Source organism: Capricornis sumatraensis, chromosome X (assembly GCF_032405125.1).
Source record: "Capricornis sumatraensis isolate serow.1 chromosome X, serow.2, whole genome shotgun sequence".
NCBI classification, from domain to species: Eukaryota; Metazoa; Chordata; class Mammalia; order Artiodactyla; family Bovidae; genus Capricornis; species Capricornis sumatraensis.
This window is the reverse complement of record NC_091092.1, coordinates 84,968,595-84,995,190: the sequence shown is the minus strand read 5'-3', so window position 1 is coordinate 84,995,190 and position 26,596 is coordinate 84,968,595. Positions and strand designations below refer to the sequence as shown.

Below are 26,596 nucleotides of genomic sequence, written 5' to 3'. Positions count from 1 at the left end.
TCCCTGGGACATACCTTGAGACCTGGCAGAACCTTCCAGGAGTACAAAAGGACATGGACCAAGAGGATCCAGGGGGCCATACTAGATGACCCAGAATGTCCTGGAGGAGACCTGGGTTCTTACTGGTAGCACCAGTAGGTAGTCTGATGGGAGGGAATTTGGAAGTCTTTTCCTTCAACAAAGTAAAAGTGTTAGTCATTTAGTTGTGTCCAACTTTGCGACCCCATGGACTATAGCCTGCCAGGGTCCTCTGTCCATGGGATTCTCCAGGCAAGAATACTGGAGTGAGTTGCCATTTCCTCCTCCAGGGGATCTTCATGACTCAGGAATTGAACCTGGGTCTCCTGCATTGCAGGCAGATTCTTTACCACTGGGCCACCTGGGAAGCCCTTCCTTTGACAAAGATCTATGTAAAGCAGATTCTGGTCAACAGGACACTTGAGTGTTCTACTGAATGTTTGCACCAATCTGAAAGCCCAGTTCCCAGGGGCCTCACTTCAGTTGGATCTTTGGAGTGTAAGGGGCAGGTTCTAGGGACTGAGAAGGGCCTGGGTCAAGCTGTGTAAGCAAGAAGTCATGAGGAAGGGAGTGTTTGGAAGGCCTCTCACTCAGGTTTTTGCGAGGAAGATGAGCCAGAAAGGTGAGGCTTGAGTCTAGAGGCCTGAGTTTTGGTGAATGGACAGCTGTGTAGGGGAAGGTGGGGGTGCGGGTGAGCTAACGCACCTGGTTGGTCCTGATTTTGGACCCTAGCTGCACGTCACTGCTTCAGTTGATCAAAAGAGTGAGGGGAGCAGAAATAGGGGGGAGGGAAGAAGGGCAGAACTTGGGGATTTTCAGATCACGCCTTCTCCCCCTCCCTCCTTGTCCCCAAATGAACACTTCCAAGGAATCTCCCATAGGCCGTGGGTGGGAGGCAGGGCTGCCCTTTCTTCCAGAGGCCCTGGCTGAGTTATGTTGACGGGGATTGGGGGGGACCTCTGGGCCTACTGGAAGTCTCCCTGTTCACTCAAGTCAGACTCACAGTACAAAACCTAAGGTTGCAACAGTGACACCCACAGGCTTGGATGGGGTAAAACGTCCTCCCTGGATGACATCAGGACAGCACCTGAAGCGAGGAGAGCTGTATACAAATGATTGATAGGGCATTTGTCAATGAGCTGGTCCACTGGAGGGATTTGTGAATAGGGGAATTTGCCAGTGAGGTTGCCATTTGGTATGCACGCATGTGTGCTAAGTCACTTCAGTCGTGCCCGACTCCACGACCCTATAGACTGTAGCCCGCCGGGCTCCTCTGTCCATGGGATTCTCCAGCAAGAATACTGGAGTGGGTTGCCATTTCCTCTTCCAGGCGATCTTCCCGACCCAGGGATTGAACCTGCATCTCTTACATCTGCATTAGCAGGCAGGTTCTCTACCACTAGCGTCACCTGGGAAGCCCCTGCCATGTGGCAGCAGTAGGATAATTTCTGAACTAGAAAGCTCAATGCAGTAGGAACTACAAATTAGTCTGGTAAAATGCTTTAGAGTGTTGAGTAGAGAGATAATCCAGTAAGTTATGGTTGGTAAGGCAGGCTACATGACAGCAGTGCTAATGCCAATGTAGAGAATAATTATCAATACCTCAAACTGTATATAAAATATAAAAAGCAGTGGACACCCCTCACTCCTCAGCACTGGTCCCAGGGTACCCCCACCAGGTCAAGTGACGTGGGTTTGTCCCCAGACACTACACAGGGAGACTGCCTGCTGGGTGGTAGTTCTTTATTTCATCCTCTTGAAGAAAGGTGGGAGTGGAAACAGGTGAACACTGTGCAAGCTCGGCTTCTGCTGCGCAGGGTTCAGGCCCCCCGGGGCCGCAGGGACTGCCAGGTGCACATCCCTGGCTCCCGGGGCAGGCAGGCCAGGTGGCGGCTCTGGAACCCCTTGTCAGAGCCTGTGAGCAGCTGGTCTGTCCACAAGCAATGAGTGTCGCTCTGCAGTTTGCAGGGGATAGATGAGCAGGGAAACACCTGGAGGGGGGGAAGGCGGAACAGCTCTGAGGGCTTCTCCTCCTGCCCCTCCAGAGAACTTTCCACTCCTCAGCTGTTAACACAGAGCTGCTAGGGAGACCTGGTGTCACCCGATGTGGGTACAGACTCAAAAACAGTCCCTCCCATTGTGGGGAACAGTCAGGGCTTGGTGAGATGACAGCAATCCATGTCAAAGATCAGTTTCCTGGAATGGTGGTAGGGGAGCAGTCAGGCAGGTCACCTGGGGGGACCCGTCCCACTGGATGGGGAATAGCTGGCAGGCAGGAAACTTAAGCCTAAGAAGGAAACAGGGGGCTCAGAGACCGTCACTGGGGTCAGAGGACTTCCAGGGCCATCAGGGAGCAATCCTGGAACCCTCAGAGTGGCAGAGCAGTCACAAGGGGGAGTGAGAGGGACAGAAAGCAGGCAGATAGTCTAGGGAACTGTGAATCCCCAGGTATCAGACACAGGGCAAAGGAACAAGCAGAATGTCCAGAGGAACAGTCTCGGATTTGAGGGAACAGCAAGAGAGATCAGGAATATCCCTAGGGTTTGGGGAGCAGCCATGGGGACAAGGAATAGCTAGAGGGAGCAAGAAACAAGCCATGGTTTGGGGACAAGCCCAAGGACTGCTCTCCAGGAGGTGGGCAGGTTCCAGGCACTCACTGTGCATTCCTCACAACCAGCAGCGTAGGTCTTGGTGAATCCCCGGCGCTGAGCAGAACTCATGCTGTTCCAGGGAGCCACAAAACTGCAGGTGGTGATGTGCAGGTGCCCATTCGACAATTGTCCTGGGGGGGGGGGGTGTCAACAGGCAGCTTCTGATTGGCTGAGCCAGGGACAGAGTAGCACCAGATTGGTGTCCCAGGACCACCGACACCCGCTGAGCAAAGCCCCAGCCTTCTGACAGGCTCAAATTGGGGCATTCCTCATTTCAACAGGGACCATTCTTTTAGAGCCTCCCTTCCCTTGCACTTGCGCAGTTGCCAGGCAGCAGCGGAGGGTTGGCGTGGCACAGGGCGATAGGGTGGGACCTCACCAGCTATGAGAAACTCCTCACTGCGATTCTGGGACCTGTGGAAGTATCCGCAGACGCTCTCCATGGCAGGGGTGTAGATGAATCGGATGTCTGGGGCATCCCTCAAGGCACTGAACCCTTTGAACATCTGTCAGTGGATGAGGGGAAGAGTCTTTTACTGACACAGTCCTCCCACTCCACATTCTTCCCTGAAGTCAGATAGCATCCTGAGATCACAGCTAACTTCCCCGCCAAACTGGTGGCCAGAGGCTTTTATTCTGATGGGGAGGAAGATGTTAGGAACTGCTGGGGCAAGAACTGAAGGGTTACCTTAGTCATCTTGATCTCATAACGCTGGTATAAGGCAGTCTCATTGACTTCTGCGGTCCCCACGAACTTGGCCCTGATGACTGCGAAAGAAGAGGGAAAATTAAAAAAAGTCAAAGGGACTGCAAGGGGCCAATACAAATAATCACAATAATACTAGCAAAGCACATACTTAAATAGGGATTGCTGGATGCCAGACAGCACCCTAGAGATTTATATATCTGTTAGTTGCTTCATGTGTATGTTGAATGGCTATTCTTGGCCAAGCACTGCTTCAACCCTTTGTCCTATATTCATCCTGTGTTCGTTCACACAACAAATATTTTAGAGCACCTGCTCTGTGCCAGGCACTGTTCTGGGTGTCAGGGACACAGCAGGGAACAAAACACAGAAATCTCTCCCTTTGTGGAGCTCACAGTCTAGCTAGGAGAAGAGAGACTAAACACCCGTGAAATAAGTATATGGGAAGTTAGAAGGTAGTAAGTGTGATAGGGAACTTCAGAGCTGGGTGAGGGGGATCAGGAGTACTAGGGGACAGGGGTTCAAGTTTTGAATAGGGTGGTCAGGGAAGGTCATCCTGAGAAGGTGACATTTAAGGCAGCCACTTATGTGGATACCTGGGGGCATGGGTATACCGGGCAGAAGCAGCAGCCAGTACAAGGGCTCTGAGGTCGGTCCGGGCCTTGAGTAATCAAGAAAGCATGAGGATGCAGAGCAGCTAAAGCAGAGTCAGTGTGCTGAGTGGAATTGTTCTAGAGGTGGGCACCCTCGTGCACCCCACTGGACTGAGAGGGAAACCAAAGCTGGGGGTGTGTGGGCAAGGTGGGCACACTCACCGACTTCGGAGTTGCAGAAGGCCGTCTGTGGGTGGGGTGGGACGCAGGTACAGGCTCGGCTGGGGGCCGTGAGCCACAGCAGCAACAGGATGCCAGAGGCCATGGGTGCAAAGAGGGCCATGGTGGGTTCTGTGGGGGTGGGGAGGAGGGGTCAGAGGGCCCCAGCCCAGCGGATCCACATACCTGAGCAGGCCTCCCACCCCACTCTACACCACACCCCTCCACACACACACAGTGGGGATTTTAAGGGGCTTAGGGATTTGAGAACCCAGGAGAGTTTAGGGGGATAGGGAGTTAGGAGAGTTTAGGAGTCGTGGAATTTGAGCAATTTAAACTTTGAGCACTAGGTAAGTGGGTGAGTTATGGGGCTGCAGTGTTTAGGGGGCTGGGGGAGTTGGAGAATTTTGGGGTGTTAAAGAAGTGGGAGGGTTGAGGAGTTGGGGCTGAAGAATTTGGGGTTAGGGGAGCTGGAGGAGTTTGCGGGGAGGTTGGGAGTTTGGGGGTTGTGCATATTGAGTGGTAGGGGAGGTGGGGCAGTTGAAGGAAGTTGAGGAATTTGGAGGAGCTTGGGGTATTAAGGAGTTGACAGAGTTTGAGGGCTTAAGGGGGTGGGATGCCTGAGGAATTAGGGTGCAGAGAAAGCTTTGAGTTTAGGGAGTTGGGAATTTGGGAGGCTGGGGATTGTGGGGGCTGAGGGAGCTTCGGGGGTTTGGCTTGCTGGGGGACAAAGAGGGAATTTACGGGAGTTGGCAGCTTGGGAGGCAGCTGTGACTTTAGGGGCTCGAGGCTTTCGGGGAGCTGGGGATGGATGTCAAGGGTTCAAAGGAGTTGGGAGTGTTGGGATTGAAAGAGCGATTCCAGCCCCCCTCCCCCGTCCCCACCCTTTTCTCCTGCTCCAGCCCAGGGTCCTGGTACCCGCCGGCCAGGATGAGCAGCCGAGTATCAGGCAGGAAAGCTCCAGCCCAGTTCCGGGCCCTGCGGGCCGCCCAAGCCCCTGCCTACCTCTGGTGTAGCCTCTCTGGGCGCTGGGTCTGCGGCGATGGCGGCAGGGCCTGAGCTGCGGAGGATAAATATCCACGCGAGGGCGGGGTAGCAGCAGCGGTAGGAAACCACAGGCCTCCAGGCTTCCTGGATGCATTACTCATCCGCCCACCATCCGTGGAGGCCAAGGGGCGGGCCCTGGGCTGCCGAAAAGGAGATGCATCCTTCTCCTCTCCCTCCCCCAGAGCCTCGCCCTGACCACCCCCTCCCCCGTCTCCACGTCAGGCACCATCCCTCCAGGCGGTCTCAGCCGAGGGTTACAGGCAGGATTCCGCCCAATGCAGTTCTCTAAAGTCTCCAGAATCTGATCACCCACATCCTCCAAAACCCCTCATGGGTGAAGCCCAAATGGTTCCTTCCTTCAATAAACACTTTGGTATGCAACTACTGTGGGGGGGAGGCAGAGAGCAAACAAGTAGAAACAGTGGAGGGAGATAGGGCAGATGAATGGAGGAAGAATACAGTGGGGAAACTGAGGCACAGGCGGTTACATGATTTATCCAAGCTCACAGTTAATAAGTGGCAAAACTGGGATTTGAACTCAGGTCGTAGAGCCAAAGCCTGGATCTTAACCCCTCTCAGAAAAAAACAAAAACAAAAACAGGCAAACAGCATTTATATAGCACCAGCTCACTTCATGGAAAAGGAAATGGCAACCCACTCCAGTATTCTTGCCTGGAGAATCCCATGGACAGAGGAGCCTGGCGGGCTACAGTCCATGGGGTCGCAAAGAATCAGACACAACTGAACAACTAACACAACTCACTTCAAGCTCATGATAAGCCTCTGGGATGGTTATTGATATTATTCCCATTTCCCAGAGGAGGCACAGAGGAACTGAAGAACTTTCCCAGGACCACAGGGCATGGCTGGTATTTGAACCTAGGCTAACTAGTGCCAGGATCTTAACCCAGGCAGAGCACAGTCCTGGCAAGCAGGGAAGCTGCCAGTGAATGAATGAGCATTGGGGTGGGGGGAGCTGAAAGGTGGTGAAAGAGGCCAGTGAGTCAGTAGAAAACAGATCCCCTCCCATCCTGCCCTCCCCCCTTCCCCACCAACCTTCCCATGCCCCTGGTGGGGGGTGGGGTGAGACAATCTGTCCAACAGCTTCCAGATGCTGCCTGGATCTTCCCTGGGGTCCTGGGAAAGGGCTCTGAGGGCCAATTAACATCCTTGGTTAGTCCAGGGAGGACAGGCCAATGATAATGATGATAGCAGCCTCTTCCGGAGCACTTACTATATACTGTGCCCTGAAGCCTTTGTGTAATTCTGTCATCAGATCTCTGTTACCTCCTTGCTAATTAAGCTTGATTAAGTCAGCAAGGTTAGCACAACCATCACCATCACCAATACCACCACAACAGAAACTACTGCCAGCACTAGGGAGTTCTTACTATTACTACACATCAAACACTGCTCTGAAATCTTTGTAGCTACTCTATCTGTCATCAATCCCGATTACCTCCTTGTCAATTAATAATGGCTAACCTAGGGGTGTTAAAACCAATAATAATAATAGTGCTCGACACTTTTTGAGGATGGAGGCTTCCTGTGTGCCAAATACTAAAGCCAGCACAGGCTTTAGCATGCCAGTGCTAAATGTTTTGTCTGAAATAGCTGTTGTGTTTCCTCACAAAATCTGTGAGTTAGAGACTGTTCATGTTCTCATTATCCCGATGAGAAAACAGACAAAGGGGTCGAGTGATCTGCCCAGGAATGAGAGTGAAGAAATGACTCTTTGGGTTAGGGGGGAGGTGGTGGTAGGGGGACTAGATAAGGGGGAAGAGACATAAACCAGGAATTTGGAGAAGCTGATTGTGAAAGTGGGGAGTGAGAGTGATGAGACGGGGGCTGAGTAAGTTGGTCGTGGGGCAAAGGGAGAAGTGAGGGCAGGGGAAGTCCTGCTGCAGCCCCTCGCTAACCCTGCTTCTGACGCCAGCTGTTAGTCTGAAACCTGAGTCAGCACAGAGTTTTGCCCACTGTCTACATGTGAAGGGTTGTGTGGATACGGGTTATTGTGCAGATCTCAAAACCAGTGGGGTTTCCTGGACGGGTAGTCCAGCTGGTGTAGCCACCTGGTGAGATGGGTGTGGGGGGTGTGGGGTTCAGCTGGTTGTGCAGACACCTGACAGTCCTCCCACACACCGAGTGCTTGGGCCTGATTGTGCCCTACGTACAGATCAGGAAACTGAGGCCTGGAGGGGGTTTAGTGACCTGCTTGGGGTTAAACATGGCCTTAGGAAGAGGAGAGGCCAAGATTCAAACCTAGGGCTGGCTCGGGGATCCCAGTGTTCAGAGATCCCTACAGGCACAGCATGTGTGGGCACACACATACACACAGTGTTGTGTTCAGGCTCAGGTCCAGAGAAAACAAGGTTTATAAAAGGGGCCTAAAGACTTCAGGGGGGAGTGTGCATGTGCGCTTATACAAAGCATCCTGTTGTGTCTGCTTCTGAGGGTTGTGTGTGTGGTTTTAGGTGGCATGTGCTCCTCTGTGTGGTGTGCGGTATGTGTGTGCTGTGTGTGCGGTGTGTAGCTGAATGCTTTGGATAGCCCACTATGTTTGTGTTGCTTCTCGAGTTGTATCTGCCTCTGTGAAGCAGGTCTGGGTTGCACATGGAATTAAGGGTTTGCGGTCACCTCTGAAAGCTGGGTGTGCGCCTGTGTTACATCACCTGCCATTTCTGCCTGGTTTGCCTGGAACACTATCTAAAGCATCCTGGCAACAAGATAACGACTCGTGCTTCTCAGCACCCCATCGTGACGCCACTCATTTGGGAAATGAGGAAGGTGGGGGGCAGTGCAGGGAGGGTGAAGCCTGAAGGTCAGTCGGTCACCCTGACCTTGCGGGCTTCCTGTGCCTGTGTCGGGAACTGAGAACCACCACCACCCCAGCAGCCCCTCCGGGAATGCTGCTCTCTACCCTGTCGCCCGTCTACACGGTGGAGGGAGGGCACAACCCTGCGCGTGCATCCATGTGTGGTGAGGCTGGGGTCAGCTAACTCAGTTCCCTCTACCCTGCCCAGGGTTGGGGGAGACTTGAGGTATCCCCACACCTAAATGTGTGTGTGCGTGCACATACACACCCCAGAGTGTTGTTCATGTACTTAAGAGGTTGTGGGTGTCCCTGGTTGTGTACATGCCTGTTTGTATGTATGGCAAGGCACGTTTTGTATGTATGTGTATCCCTAGATACATTGTGTCCAGGAGGGTGGTGTGTCTCTGTTGTGGGTCTCAGTGCTTCTGTGAATACCTAGAAGTGTGTGTACCTCTGGATGTAGGGTGGGTCTTTCCGTTTGGTGTGCATATGCCTAGGAATATTGCATGTGTATGTATGTGAGTGTTGAACATGTACCCAGTTCTGTTGTATGTGCCTGTCACACTTGCGTGTGCCTCTGAGGGTTGTGTCTCAGTGTTGCACAGGTAATCTTCGTGTTATGTGTCCCTCTGTTACATGGCTTTGGGTGAGGAGGGCTGTGTGTACGCCTGTGCCCAAAAGTATGGACTGCGTGTCTACAAGTGTTGAGTGTATACTGCTGGGCTGGCTGGCTGGCTGGCTGTGTGGCCGGAGAGCAAGGCGTGCTCCAGAGCTTGTGTTGGCGGTGGGTCTTTCCATTGCCTGGGTCTCAGTGTGTGTGGGAACCTCTGGGTGTGGCAGTGGAGATCTGAGTTCTGAGGGTTTGTGAGGGTTTGTGTGTCTTCTCTGGGTTGTGTATGTGTGTGGAGGAGATGCACACACAAGGCCTCCTGGCTGAGGGGTCCAGTTGCTACATGCTCACCACCACACCCCTACACACACACATGCACATACTCACTTCTCTATCATCCATCCATTCACTGTAAAAATAAACTTTCCCTTTTCCGGAAAAGTCCCCCACCCCTTACCCATGCCTCTGCCCGGGAAAGCAGAGGCGGGAAGTCTGGGACTTGGGGGTGGTGGAGGGAGGGACAGGCAGCCAGGGCTCTGAGTTGGAGTCTGAGCTCCCAAGTGCTGTGTGACCCCAGCTGCTAGCTGGCTATCTCTGACCCACCTCTTGTGGGAAAATGGCTCTGTGTGGCTCCCACTGGATGGGCTCCCCTCACCCCTGCCCTGACCACTGACCACACTCCGCCTTTCCACCCTACCAGCTCAGCAGCACAACGTACCCTGTGGTTGTGAAGATGGGGCACGCACACTCTGGGATGGGCAAGGTAAGTCCCCAGGTGGGGTTTGGACCCGTGTGCTTGTAACTGATGCATGTTCCCGGCGCTGTGCAGGTGTAAGGACAGGCATACCTCGTTCTGTTGCACTTCCCTTTATTGCTCTTCACAGGTACTTTTTTTTTTTTTTTTTTACAAATTCAAGGTGCATGGCAACCCTGCATTGTCAGATGATGGCTAGCATCTTTTAGCAATAAAGTATTTTAAAACTAAGGTATGTACATTGTTTTTTTTAGATATGTATTGCACTTAACAGAATACAGTATAAATACAACTTTTATATGCACTGGAAAACCAAAAAATTTGTGACTTGCTTTATTATGACCTTCACTTTATCACGGTGGTCTAGAACTAAATCCACAGTATCTCCAAGAAAGTATGCCTATAGAAGTATATTGTGTATTCAGTGAATAAAATAATTTTGTATGTGTGCCCTTTATCTATTTGTATTTTTCCACATATGCTTACATTTGTTGGCCCATTTTTCTATCCTGCATTCAGCCAGTTTTCTATCCTGCATTCAGCCTGTTATTTGTTAGTGTTTCCAGCACTGTTTGTATGTGGGCAGGCCTCTGTTGAACACACACTATGTCATCTTTTACATTCAAGGGTCTCGGGGTCCTGTGTGCTGGCCACCCATCTGATTTTGTCTGTATGTCCATAGAAAGCAGACTTGTAATTTTTATGTTTGTGTCCATGCTTCTCTGTTTACATATTGTATATACAATGGATTTTGTGTCTGGGTGCCCATATTCATATACTGTATATACACACAATTTTCTCACAGCTTTATTGAGATATAATGCACATACCATAAACTGACCCATTTAAAGTAAGAGTCTAAAAATCGGGTTGTATGTACTCATATCCCATGAGGTATCTGCATGCACATGTAAAAACCAGGAGACCCAGAATTAATACATGCTTGACTGCCTTGGGGGTATCCACTGAATTTCTGTGCACTCATCTCACCTGTGTCATTTGCCCCAAGGCACCCCCACTGCCCACTACCACCCCATCCTAACCAGGCCCTGACTCCCACTCCACTCCCACAGGTCAAGGTGGACAACCAGCATGACTTCCAGGACATCGCGAGTGTCGTGGCACTGACCAAGACGTATGCCACCACCGAGCCCTTCATTGATGCCAAATACGATGTACGCATCCAGAAGATTGGGCAGAACTATAAGGCCTACATGTGAGTGGAAAGACCAAGGCCTGGGGAGGGGGTCCCCCTGCCCTGCCTTGTGCAGTCCAGGCCCCCTGAGCCTCTCTCCTGTCTCCTTTTGTTCTCCAGGAGGACATCAGTGTCAGGAAACTGGAAGACCAACACTGGCTCTGCGATGCTTGAGCAGATTGCTATGTCTGACAGGTGGGCGGCCTGACCTTGGTGGGGGCTGATGGGGGGAAGAGTGTAAGTGTGGCTGCCCAGACAGGTACTGACAGGCTTCCTTGCCTTGCATTTTGGCAGGTACAAGCTGTGGGTGGACACGTGCTCAGAGATTTTTGGGGGACTGGACATTTGTGCAGTGGAAGCGCTGCATGGCAAGGATGGACGAGATCACATCATTGAGGTGGGAGCACCCCAGAATTTGGTAGGGGTACAGACACACTAGCAGGTGCAGGGCAGCAACACTCTGTGAAGCATGCCAGGGCCCAGAAAGCCCTGAATGAATGGCAATATGTAAAACTGTGAAGTGCCTTGTGAACTGGGATTTCCTTGGCAAGTGGCAAAATTCTTAGTAAATTCTAAACTGCTCTGTGAAACTTGGACATCTTTAGTGAATAGCAAAATATTTGTTCAATTATAATGTCCTCTGTGAACTGAGACACCATGGTGAATGACCAAGCACTTAGTAAGCTTTAAAGTATTCTGTGAACTTTTACTTGGCTGACAGCAAAGAACTTAGTAAGCTATAAAGAACTTCCCAGAGAGTGGTGGCTGATACTAAAGCATTCTGTGAACTGTAAAGTACCTTAAGAAGGTACTGCTTCATGAATAGCAAAGTGCTTTTAAAATTCTAAAGATCTTTGTAAGCAGCAGTGTCCCCAGTAAACAGTAAAGCAATTCGCAAACTACCTGTAAAATACCTTGAAAGTTCAGAGTGCACGGTAAATGGTAGCGCTTTATAAATGGTAAGCATCTTGTAAACAGTGGTGCCCTTTGCAAAGTACTTTCTAAAGCCTAAACACACCATATATGCAACAGTCCTTTGTCAAAGACAAGGAGCTTTGTATACTGTAAAGCAGCACATAAACCATAAAGTTCTTTGTAAAGGACAAAGCACCTAGCAAACTATAAAGCAGGCATTGGCAAACTTTTTCTATCGAGGCCAAACAGTGTGTATTTTTGGCTTTGTGGGCCATATAATGTCTGTTGCAGCTCCTCAATTCTACAAGAGCAGCCACAGACAATATGGCAAGAAAGTAAAGGGGGTTGTGTTACCATGAAACTTGGTTTATGGACACTGAAATTTAAATTTCATATAGTTTTCTCAGGACATGAAATCTTTTGGGTTTTTTTCTCAGCCATTAAAAAATATAAAACCCACCCTTAGCCCAGGAGGCAGAGGGGCAGAGGGGACTGTACAGAAACAGGCGCTAGGCCAGATTTGGCCAGTAGGTAAGCCCTCATTTGCTCACCCATTTGTATATCCTAAGCTGTAAGGTATCTTGTAAAAGACAAGCCTTCCCACACTGCATAATCAGTGCCTCTCAAACCGAACTTTGTTTCCTGGGCAGCTGCCAGTCATGCCTCTTTCCAACTTTTCAAGAACTTTGTCATCCTTGCCCTCCCATGCACTTCCTGCTTCTCTCCTCACCGGATCCCCTCTCCTCCCCCAGGTGGTGGGCTCCTCCATGCCGCTCATCGGTGACCACCAGGATGAAGACAAGCAGCTCATCGTAGAGCTCGTGGTCAACAAGATGGCCCAGGCACTGCCCCGGCAGCGGCAGCGGGATGCCTCCCCTGGCAGGGGCTCCCACAGCCAGGTCAGGCCCCTGGCTCTGGCCCTCAGGGGCTAGATGTGGGCAGGCCAGCCCTTGGTCATGCTGTGTCATAGAGCTGATAACCAGCAGGCTAAGAGTAACACAGGGACACGCATGTGTTGTGGCAATGAACAACTTTTAAAAATTGCCCAATAATTTAAAAATTGATAAATAGTTGCTACCCTGACTTCCCTGAGTACCTCCTGACCCCTCCCCTGGGAAGAAATCCCCCCCCCCAACCCCACAACCTGCCATCCCTCAGCTCAGCCACAAATGCGGCAACACCCAGCATACAGGGAACCCGTGTCATTCTGATTGGCTGATGCCCCACTGGCTGGTAACTATTTTTAACCTCTCCTGCTCCACTCCTCTGCCGCAGACTCCGTCCCCAGGGGCCCTGCCCTTGGGCCGCCAGATCTCCCAGCAGCCCTCGGGGCCCCCAGCTCAGCAACGACCCCCACCACAGGGTAAGTGAGGGGCCAGCTTCCTGGGCCCCGACTCTGCCTGGCAGCCTCCTACCTCTCACTGGCTCTCTCTCACATGTGCACTTTCTCTCTGTCCCTCAGGCGGCCCTCCACAGCCGGGCCCAGGCCCCCAACGCCAGGGACCCCCGTTGCAGCAGCGCCCGACCCCACAGGGCCAGCAGCACCTTTCGGGCCTTGGACCCCCAGCTGGCAGCCCCCTGCCCCAGCGTCTACCAAGTCCCACATCAGTGCCCCAGCAGCCTGCATCCCAGGCCACACCGCTGACCCAGGGTCAAGGCCGCCAATCCCGGCCAGTGGCTGGAGGACCCGGGGCACCTCCAGCTACCCGCCCACCCGCCTCCCCATCTCCCCAGCGCCAGGCGGGCCCCCCACAGGCTACTCGTCAGACATCGGTCTCTGGTCAGGCTCCACCAAAGGCCTCAGGAGTTCCAGCGGGTGGTCAGCAGCGCCAGGGCCCACCCCAGAAACCCCCAGGCCCTGCTGGCCCCACACGCCAGGCTAGCCAGGCTGGTCCCATGCCCCGCACTGGGCCACCCACTACGCAGCAGCCGCGACCCAGTGGCCCGGGCCCCGCTGGACGTCCCACCAAGCCACAACTGGCCCAGAAACCCAGCCAGGATGTGCCACCACCTGCCACTGCTGCTGCCGGGGGACCCCCACACCCCCAGCTCAAGTAAGAGGACCCCACAGCAGCCCTCACCTTGCTGCTCACAAAATGGTCTCCTGCACGTGGAGGGCAACCCTGGGATCCCCGGCTCCTCAGACCCTGGTCCTGCACAGGATCCTAACAGCTCTCTCTTTGGTTCTAGTCTGAGCCAGACCCTTCCCCCTTCAGAGGCTCCTACCCTCCATCCCAGAGAATCCCCTTTTCAGTTCAGAATCCTCCCTGTAGGCCCTGGGAAAGCCCCCCAGCCCAGCTCCTCTTGGCCTACCCCAGAAGCCTTGCTAACCCTTCTTCAGTACTTGCCCAACTCATTCTTCTCCTACCCAACCTCCCTGCAACCGAACCCCCAAACTCCTCCCAGCCCAATCCACAATCCTCCTAAGTTACTTCACTTTCCAGTCGTCCTCCTACTTTCTCTAGAGTCTAGGCTCCCTTCTGGTCCATCTGAGTCTCCTCCCAAATCACACTATCCTCTCTGCCTCTTCTGGTCCATTCCAGACCTCCTCCATTACCTCAAAAGCCCTCCCTGCCCCATCCAACTGCTCCCCCAACAGATCTTCCCCTTCCAGCCTGTCCTTGGTCCAAGCCCTACACCACCCCTCTTTCTGGACTCCTTACCCTTGGACTAGAAACCTTCCTGCCCATCATCACGTTATATCAAATACCTCCCAATCTGGTCTAGAATTCTGAGAAGATTCAGCCCAGAACTCTTCCCATACATCTCAGGCTTCCTCACCTTGGATCCAGATCCTCCCACCCAGCCCAGGACTCCCCCACTCCTCCTGAGAATTCCTCAGGGTCCAGGCCTGTGCTGCTGGGTGGGAGGGTAACAGGCACAGCCCCAGGACCAGAGGGGCAGGGCTGGGGCCGGGCCTGGGGTAACGTTGTGTTTCTCTCCCCCTCCTCCCTTCCTCTTCCCCCTTCCTCCCACGCCTCCACCTTGTTTCTCTCTAGCAAATCCCAGTCTCTGACCAATGCCTTCAACCTTCCAGAGCCAGCCCCGCCCAGGCCCAGCCTTAGCCAGGACGAGGTGAAAGCTGAGACCATCCGCAGCCTGAGGAAGTCTTTCGCGAGCCTCTTCTCCGACTGACACCTTACCCTGAGAACCCCCAAATCCCTGGGCAACCCCTGTCTGGGCCTTGAATCTATTTCTCACTTTTGGAAATCTCATCCCTTGAGAAGTCCTCTCCTGGATCGTCAAGATCCCTCTTCTCACTCCTCAGAATGCTCAAGTCCCTGGGGAAACCTCACTGCTCGTCCTAAATCCAGTCCTCACATTTGGAATTCCCACGTCCTTTGACAAACCCACTCTCAGTCATCTCAAGAACTACTTCTCAGTTTTAGAACCTCCAGATCCCTGAAGACCTCAACCCCTGGTGCCCTCTGAGTGCATTTTCCTTCCTGAAAGCTTCCAAACACCAGGCAACCACTCCTGGAGCCCTGAAATTCCTGGAAAACCCCACTTCTGCCCCCACATCTCTCCAGCGCACCTTGTTCCCCAGCAAAATTTCCCCAATCCTTAAGAAACTCCTCCCTTTGAGACCCTTTCTTTGGATTTCCCATCTCTGGGGATCCACCTGTACAACTGTCCCCACCAAGCCCCTCAAGGTTTTCCCTTCAGTCCTCCCCCCACCAACCCTATTCAACACACTGAGAGCTCCTCCCACTGCTAGGACCCCTCAGTTCCCCAGGGACCCCTGCCTCACCTTCCTGCCTCTGAAAGCTGTCTTTAAATATGCAAACTCCACCCATCCTCCCAGAATCCTGTGCACACAGAAGGCCAGTGGTCTCCCACTTCCCCACCTTTGCCGTGATGTCTGTGTCTGTGACTGACGTGGCCTCCTCTCGTGCCCGTGCTTGGCATATGTGGTCCTCGTTCATCGTGCCGCCTGTGGTGATGCGTGCAGTGGCACTGTTTGTGTGATCCGCACCTCCCCCCAAACTCCACCCTTGCCTGGACTCACCCTCACCCCTCAGCGGCTCTGAACCCCATGAGAAGAGTCGGGAAGCAAAATAAACAAGCAAAGGCCCAGCAGAATTCTGTGCTTCTTGGTGAAGAAAGAGGGGAGTCCTTGAATGGTGGAAAGGAGACAGATGGGACCCCCAAATCCACATGGGGTGCTGGGACCCCAAAATCCAGTGGAAGGCACATCAGGCACAAATTACAGAGAGGTGCTCAGTGGAATTCTTGCCACAAATCCCAGCCATTGGAGATGAAGGAGCTCCTGAATTTAAAAGTATCCCCAAAGCCAAGAGGAAACCAAATTATGGGTTTGGTCTTCAAGGGTCCCCCAGTTCCAGAGGAACTGGAAAAGTACATGGGCACTCCCTCATCTCCCAGGATGGGGATGGGGGATCCTGAGGCAGTATCAGGGCAGAGGCAGAACATTGATTGGTTGGTGGGAAGGGCTCCTTGGCGGGAAGCTGAGATGGGCTCCCTGGTGGCTGGGGGTGGGGCCTAAGGCACAAGGCGGGCTGCGCTGAGTAGGCAGGCAGGCAACTCATCAGCCTGGGTACGGTGCAAGGAGGGTTCGGAGGCACTCCGCTCAATCTTGGGGAGTGACCGCTGCAGCAGCTCAATCGTGGCCAGGATCTGGGGGCAGGGGCAGGTGAGGAGGGGGTGTCCAGAGCCACGTGGGCATCCAAACACCCCCAAACCCCAATCTAAAGGGGAAACACACACACACACATTGTACACTTCGGAGCCTTGAACACACACAGTTCACATTTGCTCCTCAGAGGCTCCCTCCCCAGGGTGTCCAGCCCTCCTCCTCAGCCCACCTGGGGAAAAAGGGGCCGCTCCTCTCGCTGGAACTTCAGGCAGTCAGACAGCAGGCGCCTCATGGCCTTGGGGCAATTGCTGGAGATTTTGCTGAGGTCCGGGGACAGATAGCCACGGCCCACCATAAAGATAATCTGGGAAAGGGGACAGGAATGGGGTGATCTGGGCTGGGAAGTCCAGGGAATTCTGGGTCTTGAGGGACCTCGGGGACTCCTTTTGGGAGAACTGCGGTATTCTGAGTATTGGGGCCCAGAGGACTGTGGGTATCTGGTGGATCTAGAGATTCTGGGTCCCTGAGGACTTGGAAGGATTCTCTGCTTAACAGAACAGAAGGACTTAAGCTTGGGGGAATCAAAGATGGTTAAGTGTCTGGGGCCCAGGGGATTATGGGTCCACAGGTTTCTAGGGGGCTTAGGGGCCTGGAAAGAACTGAGCCTGGGGGAAACATGAAGTTCTGGGTCTGGAGGGAGTTAAAGGCTGGTAGTCCTCAGGAACCTGTATTTCTGTAGCGGTCCAGGGCTGAGAGGACTATGGGTCCAAGTGGCCTGTAGGACAGTGAGTGTTCAAGAACCAAAGACTATTGGTACCTGGAGCCTAGAGGATCTCGGGTTTCTGAGGGCCTGGGAGATTCTAGTCTTTGAACCTGGAGAAATATGAGAGTCTGGGGCCTAGAGTACGGTGGATTCAAGGGCCCTGGAGCTTGACAGATCCCAAGGCCTCAGTGATTGTGGGTATCTGTGGGGATTCCAGAAGCACAAAGGGATTGTTTCTGGGAGAAATGGGATTCTGGGCTTTGAGGAGTTTGAGTACCCAGGTCAGAGGACTGTATGTGTCTAGGGGGACTTTTGGGGACCTGGGGAATTCTGGGTATAGGGGACTCAGGAGATTCTGGACTTTGAGGACCCAGAGAAGTGGATATGAGTGAAGGAAATAATTCTGGGTACAGAAGACCCAGAGGAGTCTGGGAGTCCTCAGCTCTGAAAATTTGGGGTTTCTGGGGGCAGAGTGGTGTTCGTGGTCTGTGCAAAGGAGATCTGAGGCTTGGAGACTAAGGGGATCCCTTGGCCTGGGATAAAGTGGGTGAGATATGGGGCTCACCTGGTCTCGGCTGCCAATGTGGCTGTAAGGCAGTGAGCCGGTCATGAGCTCATAGAGCACAACCCCATAGGCGTAGACATCTGACTGGAAGCTGTAGGGGTTCGGGTCCTGCATACGGATCACCTCAGCTGCCTTCAGCAGACCAGACCGGGCAGGAGGAATGTACAGGTCAGCAAGTGACTGACCTGCAGGCCCAGATCCCACCAGCCACACTGAGTATAACTCAGAGCCACCTCCACGAGGTGAAGCATGAGTGATCCAGACACCCACACCTGGTGCAGGAAACCCTGGCCCCACTCCGCCTTCCACATCTTAGCCCAGCAGCCCATGTCCCTATACACCCCCAGTCCAGCCTGGTCCAACTCACCATCCATAGCACAGAGCCCGAGGGTTGCTCCAAGGGCTGGGCCCCACTCCACCGCGTCTTTACTGTGGCCAGGCCGAAGTCCCCAATCTTCACCGTGAGCCCCTCGTGCAGGAAGATGTCCACTGGGGTTAAGGGCCACTACAGGCTCTCCCAATAGCCATGCTTCTTGCCCTGACTGGGAGGCTCTCATTGACGCCTCCACACCAGTCACTGCCTCTAACCCTGACCGGAAGCCCCCCAGTGTCACACAAACTAGCTACAATCTTGACTTGGAGGGGAGCTCTAATTAACACTCCCTATACTTGGCTCCCCTGCAACTCCTGACTAGGAAGCTCCTCTCATGGCACCCACACTCACCATGCCTGTGACACCGATCAGGAACTCCCATAATGCCTTCCACCACTGTCACTCCTCAGACCCTGACCAGAGTCCCAAAGAACACCACCTGAACCAGCCACAACTCTGGCACCTGGCAAAGGGAAATGCAACAGGTGCCCCTCCCTGTTTGCCCCCAGAAAGGCCCCCCACAAGACCCATCCCTCTAAGTCCTCATCCTGTTTGATGCCGTCTGCTCCAGCCCAGCCCCAGAGGGACAGGTAGATACTGTTAGACTTGAGATCTCGGTGGATGATGTTCTTGGCATGGAGGTAGCTGTAGGGGTACAAGCAGGTGTCAGACTGTCTGGGGGCTACCTCATCTCCCTACCCCCAGCCCCCTAGCCCCTTCCCTAGTCCCTGAGCCAGAACACTCACTCCATGCCCTGAGCAGTCTGGCGGGCCACATCAATGAGCTGGACCATGTCGAAGCGTGTGTCAGCCACATGCAGGTGGTGGTAGAGACTGGAGCCCTCACACCACTGTGTGATGATGGCAAATCCTGGCCGGGTCATGAAGCCCATGAACAGCAAGATGTTGACGTGACGTGTCTTCCTGCAGGTGGGGCAGGTGGTATCAGGGCAGGGAGAGCAAACAGCAACTTTCTGAGCCTTTGGAAGGGTGCTATTCACTGCTGCCTTCTGCCATCATTTCCACCCTGTCTTTCAGGAGGCTCAGATGGCCAAATTCAGTGAATTTGTGAGATGTTTACTGGGCTGAGCATTTATGTCCTGAACTTCCTCATCCAAATCTCCCAACAAAAGCAGGATGGAGGGATAACCCTTCACTCCCTACTGACCAGGAGCATCTTAATTATCAAACTTGCCATACCTCTGACCATGACCATGACCTGAGCCTGTGACCATTTGAGAGAAGATGAGAAAGTGGAATGCCAACCTTCATCAGTGATATATCAACATAACATTGATAACTGCTAGGTAAAAACATCAGTGATGTGTGACTATGTCCTGTTAACCATGAGAGGCTTAGAGGTAAAGAGTTTGGGGTTTGGACTAAACTTATGTTCTAATCTGGGCTTCCTCAGATACTCACTGTGCAATCTCAGGGAGGACACTTAAGCTCTCTGTGCCTCATTTTCCTTAACTGAAAAACTGATTATTCTATGAGATACCTGGCACAGGTTTTGGGAGGACTACATAATAACCTGTAAGGTGCTCTGAATGGCCAAACACAAGCAAGCACCCTAAAAACACCACTCTCCCTGCTGTTATTGCTACTGGGTACCTGGATCTACCTTATAGAAACTCTGCCATGTACGAACAGCCACCCTCATTTAGAAGAAAATTTTCATTCCTTATAGAAGGATTAACTATAGTTACAATGGTAACATACATGCAAAGAACATCAATGATGGTCCACAGTTTTGCACACATCAGACTGGATAATAGCACATGAGTTCTTCATAGTAGTTAGGTTACGGTTTCAGTACAAACACAATGCAAATTCACAGCCTGTTCAAATCACTGCCATTTGACAGAAAGGAACAGAGACTGAAAACATCAACTCTGCAACATAATTGTGTCCACTTGTCAAGAGAGGAAAGCCCACACCAGCAACCCCAAGAGTGGTAGTAACTAGGGTGACAAAAGGGAGCACCAGGGCTTCTTGGTGTGAATGAATTAATATAGTAGGAATAATATATTAAGTAGAGCAATCACAATCATTAACCAAACAATGATTACATTATGCTTCTGATTATAGTTTTAATACTGTTCTTTAAAGAATAGTATTATTATAATCAATAACAAGACTATAACACAGTAAACACATAGTAATGGTGCAGAACAAGCAGAGGAGAAGGAAGGCTGCCAGCCTGTCGGGCGATGCAGTGAACTAACACTATGCTATTGATGTCAGTGCATACAGTAACACTGCAGTGATACTCATTTCACAACAGGCAAGCAAAAAGAGTCACATTTTGGAGGCAGGGCCATTAATTAATATCAGTATTTACACAAACAACAGCCTCATCAGAGGTCCTTTAAACATACCCGTTTCCCAGAGGGGAAAGGCACTTCTCTGATAAAGAAACAACTTACTATTATGGTTATAACACAACATAAACATGGGGGATGTGAGAAAGCACCCCCAGCAGGGCCTTCCCCCAGAGAGGCACGGAGGCCATGCCTGCCGCCCCCGCCCCATCCACACACACGAGCAATCTCACCTGAGCACCTGCATCTCGTTCTTGAAGGCCTGGGCCTGCTCAGCTGTGGGTTGGGCCACCTTGAGCACCTTCACGGCCACATCGCCATGCCACCGCCCGCGAAACACCGTGCCAAACGAGCCCGTCCCGATCCTCTTCAGCAACTGCACCTCACTGGGTGGCACCTCCCAGTAATAGCCCGAGTCCCGGTACCCCAAATTCTTCTGTGGGCCACATGGGCGGCATCTCAGGGGCCTGCCCACACCCCTCATCACTTAGCCTGTGGTGCCCCCACCAAAGGTGTCCCCTGGAGCTCACCACTTTCTTCTTGTCATCAGCCAAGGACTTCCGTTCCCGCTGCTCTGATGGGGACTTGGAATGTGGGGACTTCCTTCCCGAGGACACGCTGGCCGGGCTGGGGCTCCCCCGGGGGGCTCCATCACCACCACCTCTATTCCCAGCAGCTGCAGTTACAGAGAGGATGTGAGTGGAGCTGGGTGGGGTGGGGTTGGGGGCTCAGGGCACGGGCAGCGGGGGGCTCACCATCAGTGTTGAAGTTCTGGCCAGTGAGCTGGAAGAAGAGGGCTGGGAGTCAGAGAGAGGACATGGAGGACAACAGGAATGGCCCTCCCCTCTGCCTCGTGCTCCCTGGTGACCGCCTGCCTCAACACCAACCTGGATGAGGCCGGATTCCATGGGGGCTGTGGTGCTGACCATGTGGACATTGGGGGTGGATGTGGAGCGGATGCGCTGGAGGGGGGTGTTGGCCTGGGCAGGGAAGGAGAAGTGCTCGGGGTCGCGGTGCTGGGTGCAGGAGCTGGCAGGGGAAAGGCTGTGAAATCACTGTTGAGTGAATGAGAGAACCAGTAGAATGCCTCCCCCAACCCACTGCCCCTTCCTAGGTATGTGTTTAGCTCACATAGAGTAAATGTCCATTGTCATTACATTATGCATTTGTTTAAGAAACACTGACTAAATGCCGGCTGTGTGCCAGATACCGTTCTAGACAGTGGAAATAAAACTGGACAAAACGAATAAAGGTTCTACACGCATGCTGATTTGAACTGTACTAAAAATTTTTAAATTAAAAAAAAAAAAGAAATGAAAAACAAAAGTTCTCACCCTCATGGGACTAACTGCAGTAGGGAGAGAGACAAATAAAAAACAAATAATATTTCATAGAAGCAATAAAGCAAAAAATAAAGCAACATAATAAGACAAGAAGTGTCCCTGATCATGTCAGGAAAGACTTCTCTGAGCAAGTGACATTTGAGCAAAGACTTAAAGGAAGGACAGCAAGCCACACAAATAGTGGGGGAAGAGCAATATGTAATATTGTATAACTATATGCAGTACTCAAATATATTATGGATTATGTAATACACAATGTTATCTATATTAAAATGGCAATGCTTTACATGTACATATAATAATGTTAATTTTACATATATACATGTGTTATATATGATATATATTAAATATATTATAATGTCATAAAAATATTTTTAATGTTTCCTTCACTATCCTGAAATGCAATTCATAGGTAATTAATTCACATGTGCCCATAATTAAAAATAACATAATGCCCTAACTTCACTATTTTATATATTACATAAAAATGTTTAATATTCTACATTGTATGAAAATATTATCAACATAACACATAATACGACAGCATATCATATAAATATTGACATTATAAAATACATATACATATAAAATGCATTATCATATAAACATGATATATTAGAGTGATAATAGTATTATTATACTTAAAGGAGAGGTAAAAGTGAATTTATGAGAAAAATATGTATTCCAAAGTGGAAAGGCTTTGAGAATTAACAAAGTAGTTAGATAATATATACATAGATATATAATTAATAAGAAGAACTTATCCTGTGCTAGATCATGTTCTAAGCATTGGACCCACCTTAACTTATTTAATCCACACCAGAACCCTATGTGGTAAAAGTATCATTATCTTTTCCTTACAAATAAGAAAACTAAGGTCCAGAGAGATTAGGGAACTTGCCTGAGGCCCCACAGCTCCATGCCCTTACTTACACTTGCAGGTGCTCACTAAATGTTCATTGAGTAGACAAAAGAATTAAGTATGGCTTGATCTCTACCGAGTCCTCCAGATCTTTTTCTTCTGACAGTAGCCCTTCAGCTAAGGCATCCCCTACCTGGGACTCTGAGGGGTGAGCGGCTCATTCAGGGGGCGGTTTGAGGGAACCTCGTGCTGTCTGGAGCTTCCGGACAAATCCTGGACACTGTGGTAGAACCTTGAGGGCATTTGGGGTAAAAAGCAAGGGAACATGGGTCAGCTGTTTGTAAAAGCCTTGTGGCTGGGCCTCTGTTCTCCCCATCTGCCCACCCACCCCAGGCCAGGCTCACTGTCGGCGGTTGGTACTCATGTCGACACAGACTGTGGGGACCTTGGAGGAACAATGCTGGTGGAACTTGTATCCACAGGTTTGGCAGCGGAAGCCATGGAACAGAAACTTAAGGCAGAAGTCACAAAAGGCCAGGCTGAAGAATGTCTTCCGTACCTGCTGCCACAGAGTAGAGAAGGTTGAAGCCTGGTCACAGACCCTCCCGCCATGCCCACGATCTGCCCCCACTCTCCACTCACAAAATTGTGCATGGTCAGGGGGACGTCTTCGAGGACCTCCACAATGAGCTCCTCGCCATCCAGCGGGGCAATGGCTGTGTCCCAGGCAGTGACTGTCTTTCGCCTGCAGAAGGCATGGAAGGGAGTGAGTGGGAGGGTGGCCAGGGGCCACAAGGAGAAAGGAAATCCACCAAAAGTCCTTCCAAGCCTGCCATCCATGGAATAACAGATGACATTTTGCATTTTTAGTATGGCAACTCTAGGAACTAGTACTATCCTTACCCCTATTTATGTATGGGGAAACTGAGGCAAAGAGGGATGACATGATTTGCCCAGAGCCACAAGGGACTGTGAGTGGAAGGACAGTGTGAAGAGTCCATGTTCTTAGCTACAAGAGGAGGAGGAAATGAGACAGTGAAGAAACAACTAAATCTCCGAGGTGCTAAGCAAGCCCCTGACAAAGCAGCTGGTGAGGCACTGAAACAACAAATAAAAAGCAATGCATGGGGAAAAAAAAAGCAATGTGTGAACTGAATACATAAGTTCAGGAACTCTAAAACAGAGGAACAAATGGAAGGTCAGCAAGGCCCACACAGCAGACAGAGAATGAGACGGAGGAAGGAGGGAGTTGACAAGTTGATAAAACAGTGAAAGAATGAAACAGATGAATTCTAGGAGGAGACGATGGAGCATGGTGAGGACTCGGGATCTAAGAAGAAAATGAATCACTGACCCTACAGGCCAATGAACTAATGAAGCAATAAGACAAAAGCTGGATGGACTCATGGATTCACTAAGTGAAGGGAAGACTAACAGAGACTGCACAGCAGAGTGGAGGAGTTGGATGATTCTGAGAAGGGGGTAGAAGGCTGGGCACCCAGTTGAGGGTGGGAGAGCCACACTTACCCCTTGATGAGCCGGTAAACCACACAGCAATCTTGATTGAGACCCCGCACCTTGAGGGCCTTGTCTAGAGAGTCATAGACACTCATGCCGTCCCGGACAGTCACCTGTGTGTGTGTGCACACATGTAAGGAGTCAGCACCCAGAGGGGTCCCCAGTGGACTCTCCCAGCCCTTGTCACCTTTCTTATCCCAGATTTACAACTAGGTCCATGCCCACCCCCGGCCAGTTTTGCTCCCATCAGACTCACCACCGTGCGCTGCTTGTTGGGCAGGTACACTTTGACGGTGCCCACTGACCGGGAGGGCTCGGCCCCGTTAGCAGGGGGGCCCCGTGGTGGCTCCATGGAGCCTAGGACTTTGTCAAGACGGGCGAAGGTGGGGCTGGGCAGGTGCCATGGGGCTCCTAAAAGACAGAGGAAGAATTCAGAGGTCCTATAATGATAGTATGGAAGCAAAGTGGCAGAAGACAAAAAATTCAATCTCCAGACTTCACGTCACCCTCTGTAGCCTAATTTCCACACCGCTCAAGGGATCCAGTTCCTCCTCTGCTCAGCCCCTCCAGTTGTTTGTCTCACGCTTAAGTGCCAAGGTCTCAGATTCACTGCACAGGGCGGGGTGGGGTGGGGTGGGGGTAGGACATAGTGAGAGGCAGCACACACTGTCCCGCAGGGCATAGGAGTACATAAGTCTCTGTGCTGGGGACTAATGGGGAAGTCAGCACGCACTACACTGGGGCGTGTCAAGTACATAATGGACATGAACAGGCTGTCCTGGCTTTTGAATGGAGAAGGGGGTTACCAGATACTGTGGTGTGGGAGGAGTCAGACAGGGTGATGGGGAACTAACCGAGGATCATCAGACACTGCCCTTAGCTTGGGGAAAATGGGAATTGCACCAAACAGTGTTTGTAAGGACACTGTGGGCATCCCAAAGCCCTGGACTGTAATGACAGTAGGTTCACGGGTACTGTACTAGGTGCCTAATGGGAGTCACCAGACTGTGATGGGGAGTTCATAAAGGCTCAAAGACACTATGCTGAGGGGAGATGTAATAGTCATCACTAGAGACTGTAAGGAGTCTGTAAGGAGTTCCCTGGACTGCAAGGAGATCCAACCAGTCCACCCCAAAGGAGATCAGTCCTCAGTGTTCATTGGAAGGACTGATGTTGAAGCTGAAACGCCAATGCTTTGGCCACCTGATGCGAAGAGCTGACTCATTTGAAAAGATCCTGATGCTGGGAAAGATTTAAGGCAGGTGGAGAAGGGGACGACAGAGGATGAGATGGTTGGATGGCATCACCGACTCAATGGATATGAGTTTGGGTAAACTCCAGGAGTTGGCGATGGACAGGGAGGCCTAGCGTGCTGCAGTCCATAGGGTCGCAAAGAGTCGGACACAACTGAAAGACTGAACTGAACTGAGAGACTGTAATGGGAAGAAGAGTGGATAACAGGTATCACCAGACATTGTAATGGGGGAAATGAGGGTTATGGAGCATCACCAGATATGGCTGAAGTGAGATAAGCAGGAGTAAAAGCATAGATGAGGCAGAGGGCACTCCAAAATTCCCCTTGACAGCTAATGAAAGGATCGCAGACATATTACTAGTGATAATGGATGGAGGCTGGAGAGGGTTAAAGAGGAGGAATGTGAGAATCCTCAAACATTCTCTTATTGGGTTAGACATTGATCCAGAATAAGGAAAGCGAGGAATGAGCCGCGTCTTCACGCATTCCCCGTTGTTGGTAAGGAATGGGCATCAGATACCTTAAAGAGATTAAGAAGAACTCCACATGACAGATAACACAACCCAAGGTACATTCGGCCCGGCTCCGCCCACCGAGGGCCTTCCAGCTTTGCGCAGGCGCGCTGCCACACGCGACGGGCGAAACCATCCCCCGCAGCCTTGCACCCATTCCAATCCCCCCCCCCCCGCTGTCGACAATGGTTTCGCCCCGGGTCAAACCACTCCTCCGGTTCCGGGTGGGGGGCGTCAGGGCCCAGGCGCAGTCATCCTGGAGCTGAGCTTTCGTTCCCGGCTCCCTACCCGTGCCCGACAGTAGCTCCAGAAACCTAACCCTACCGGGCCCGCCCTCACCTGTCACGCCGCTACAGCCGCCGCCGCCTCCATCTTGGACCTGTCTTCTTGTTTCCTTACAGAGTCCACCTCCACAGCCCCTCGGACTTTAGCCATTGGCTCCGGAGGATTCAGCCCTCCATCCTTATTGGATTAGGTACACGCCTGTCAAGGCAGGGCTGGCGGAATGTGGGTCGTGTTCCGGATTAGGAGAGGCTGCCTGAAACGTCAGGGTCTAGGGCAAATTCGCTCGTCCGGATTCGCGCAGGCGCAGTCGGGAAAAGACCTGCGTGCCAAGGGTTTTAACCCCAATCTTGCCGTAATGGAATAAGGCAGGGCTCTTATTTTTTTGGTCACTTGGGGCTGACTTTAGGGGTTCCCGAAAATGGGTGGGGGATCCTTAAGCGCTCTTTTTGCTCCAGTGACCCAGCGCCCTAAGTACCATTCCTGGGTCTCAGTTTTACCGTCTTTGAAATGGGTTGGAATCACACCAAACATCTGCAACGTTTTCCAATTGAGAGACTGTAGTCATAAGCTTTTGATAATAGCGAGTCTCTAGTGTGGCCGGGGCTGGAGGTCTTACCCTAAAAGCGGTGGTCTGCTGTTTGAGGAGGCTTCCTTCCTTTAGGAATGGAGTTGATAAG

At 51.8% G+C, this 26,596-nt stretch overlaps 3 protein-coding genes across 5 annotated transcripts in view; 1 reads left to right on the top strand and 2 right to left on the bottom strand.

Moving 5' to 3' along the window:
* The window catches only part of SYN1 (synapsin I), a 52,480-nt gene extending 37,806 nt beyond the window's left edge, over positions 1-14,674 (top strand). The window contains exons 6-13 of one of the 2 annotated variants that reach the window (XM_068962281.1): positions 9,360-9,422; positions 10,487-10,629; positions 10,729-10,803; positions 10,903-11,005; positions 12,276-12,422; positions 12,799-12,886; positions 12,986-13,577; positions 14,561-14,674. In XM_068962281.1, coding sequence (XP_068818382.1) covers positions 9,360-9,422; positions 10,487-10,629; positions 10,729-10,803; positions 10,903-11,005; positions 12,276-12,422; positions 12,799-12,886; positions 12,986-13,577; positions 14,561-14,588 — 1,239 coding nt within the window. In that variant the 3' untranslated portion in view covers positions 14,589-14,674. Of the gene's footprint in view, positions 1-9,359; positions 9,423-10,486; positions 10,630-10,728; positions 10,804-10,902; positions 11,006-12,275; positions 12,423-12,798; positions 12,887-12,985; positions 13,578-14,522 lie in introns of both variants that reach the window. The other variant, XM_068962280.1, reaches the window with a different exon arrangement.
* On the bottom strand, positions 1,761-5,298 carry TIMP1 (TIMP metallopeptidase inhibitor 1). The gene is made up of 6 exons (XM_068962722.1): positions 5,193-5,298; positions 4,191-4,319; positions 3,358-3,437; positions 3,049-3,175; positions 2,676-2,800; positions 1,761-2,009 (listed from the first exon to the last, which is right to left on the bottom strand). The coding sequence occupies exons 2-6, from the start codon at positions 4,309-4,311 to the stop codon at positions 1,839-1,841; spliced, it is 624 nt and encodes a 207-aa protein (XP_068818823.1). The 5' UTR covers positions 4,312-4,319; positions 5,193-5,298; the 3' UTR covers positions 1,761-1,838.
* A 953-nt stretch (positions 14,675-15,627) lies between the features above and the next one.
* Positions 15,628-26,007, bottom strand: ARAF (A-Raf proto-oncogene, serine/threonine kinase). 2 transcript variants are annotated; one of them, XM_068962282.1, is made up of 16 exons: positions 25,974-26,007; positions 24,124-24,278; positions 23,877-23,980; positions 22,992-23,094; positions 22,754-22,908; positions 22,543-22,650; positions 21,032-21,173; positions 20,900-20,927; positions 20,675-20,820; positions 20,378-20,580; positions 18,568-18,744; positions 18,418-18,466; positions 17,816-17,932; positions 17,449-17,580; positions 16,350-16,484; positions 15,628-16,161 (listed from the first exon to the last, which is right to left on the bottom strand). In XM_068962282.1, the coding sequence occupies exons 2-16, from the start codon at positions 24,217-24,219 to the stop codon at positions 16,027-16,029; spliced, it is 1,830 nt and encodes a 609-aa protein (XP_068818383.1). In that variant the 5' UTR covers positions 24,220-24,278; positions 25,974-26,007; the 3' UTR covers positions 15,628-16,026. The 2 variants fall into 2 exon arrangements, with proteins under 2 accessions (XP_068818383.1, XP_068818384.1); XM_068962283.1 differs by lacking the exons at positions 15,628-16,161; positions 16,350-16,484; positions 17,449-17,580; ... (5 more) ...; positions 20,900-20,927; positions 21,032-21,173 and having other exon boundaries at positions 22,539-22,641.
* Positions 26,008-26,596: the final 589 nt, after the last annotated feature.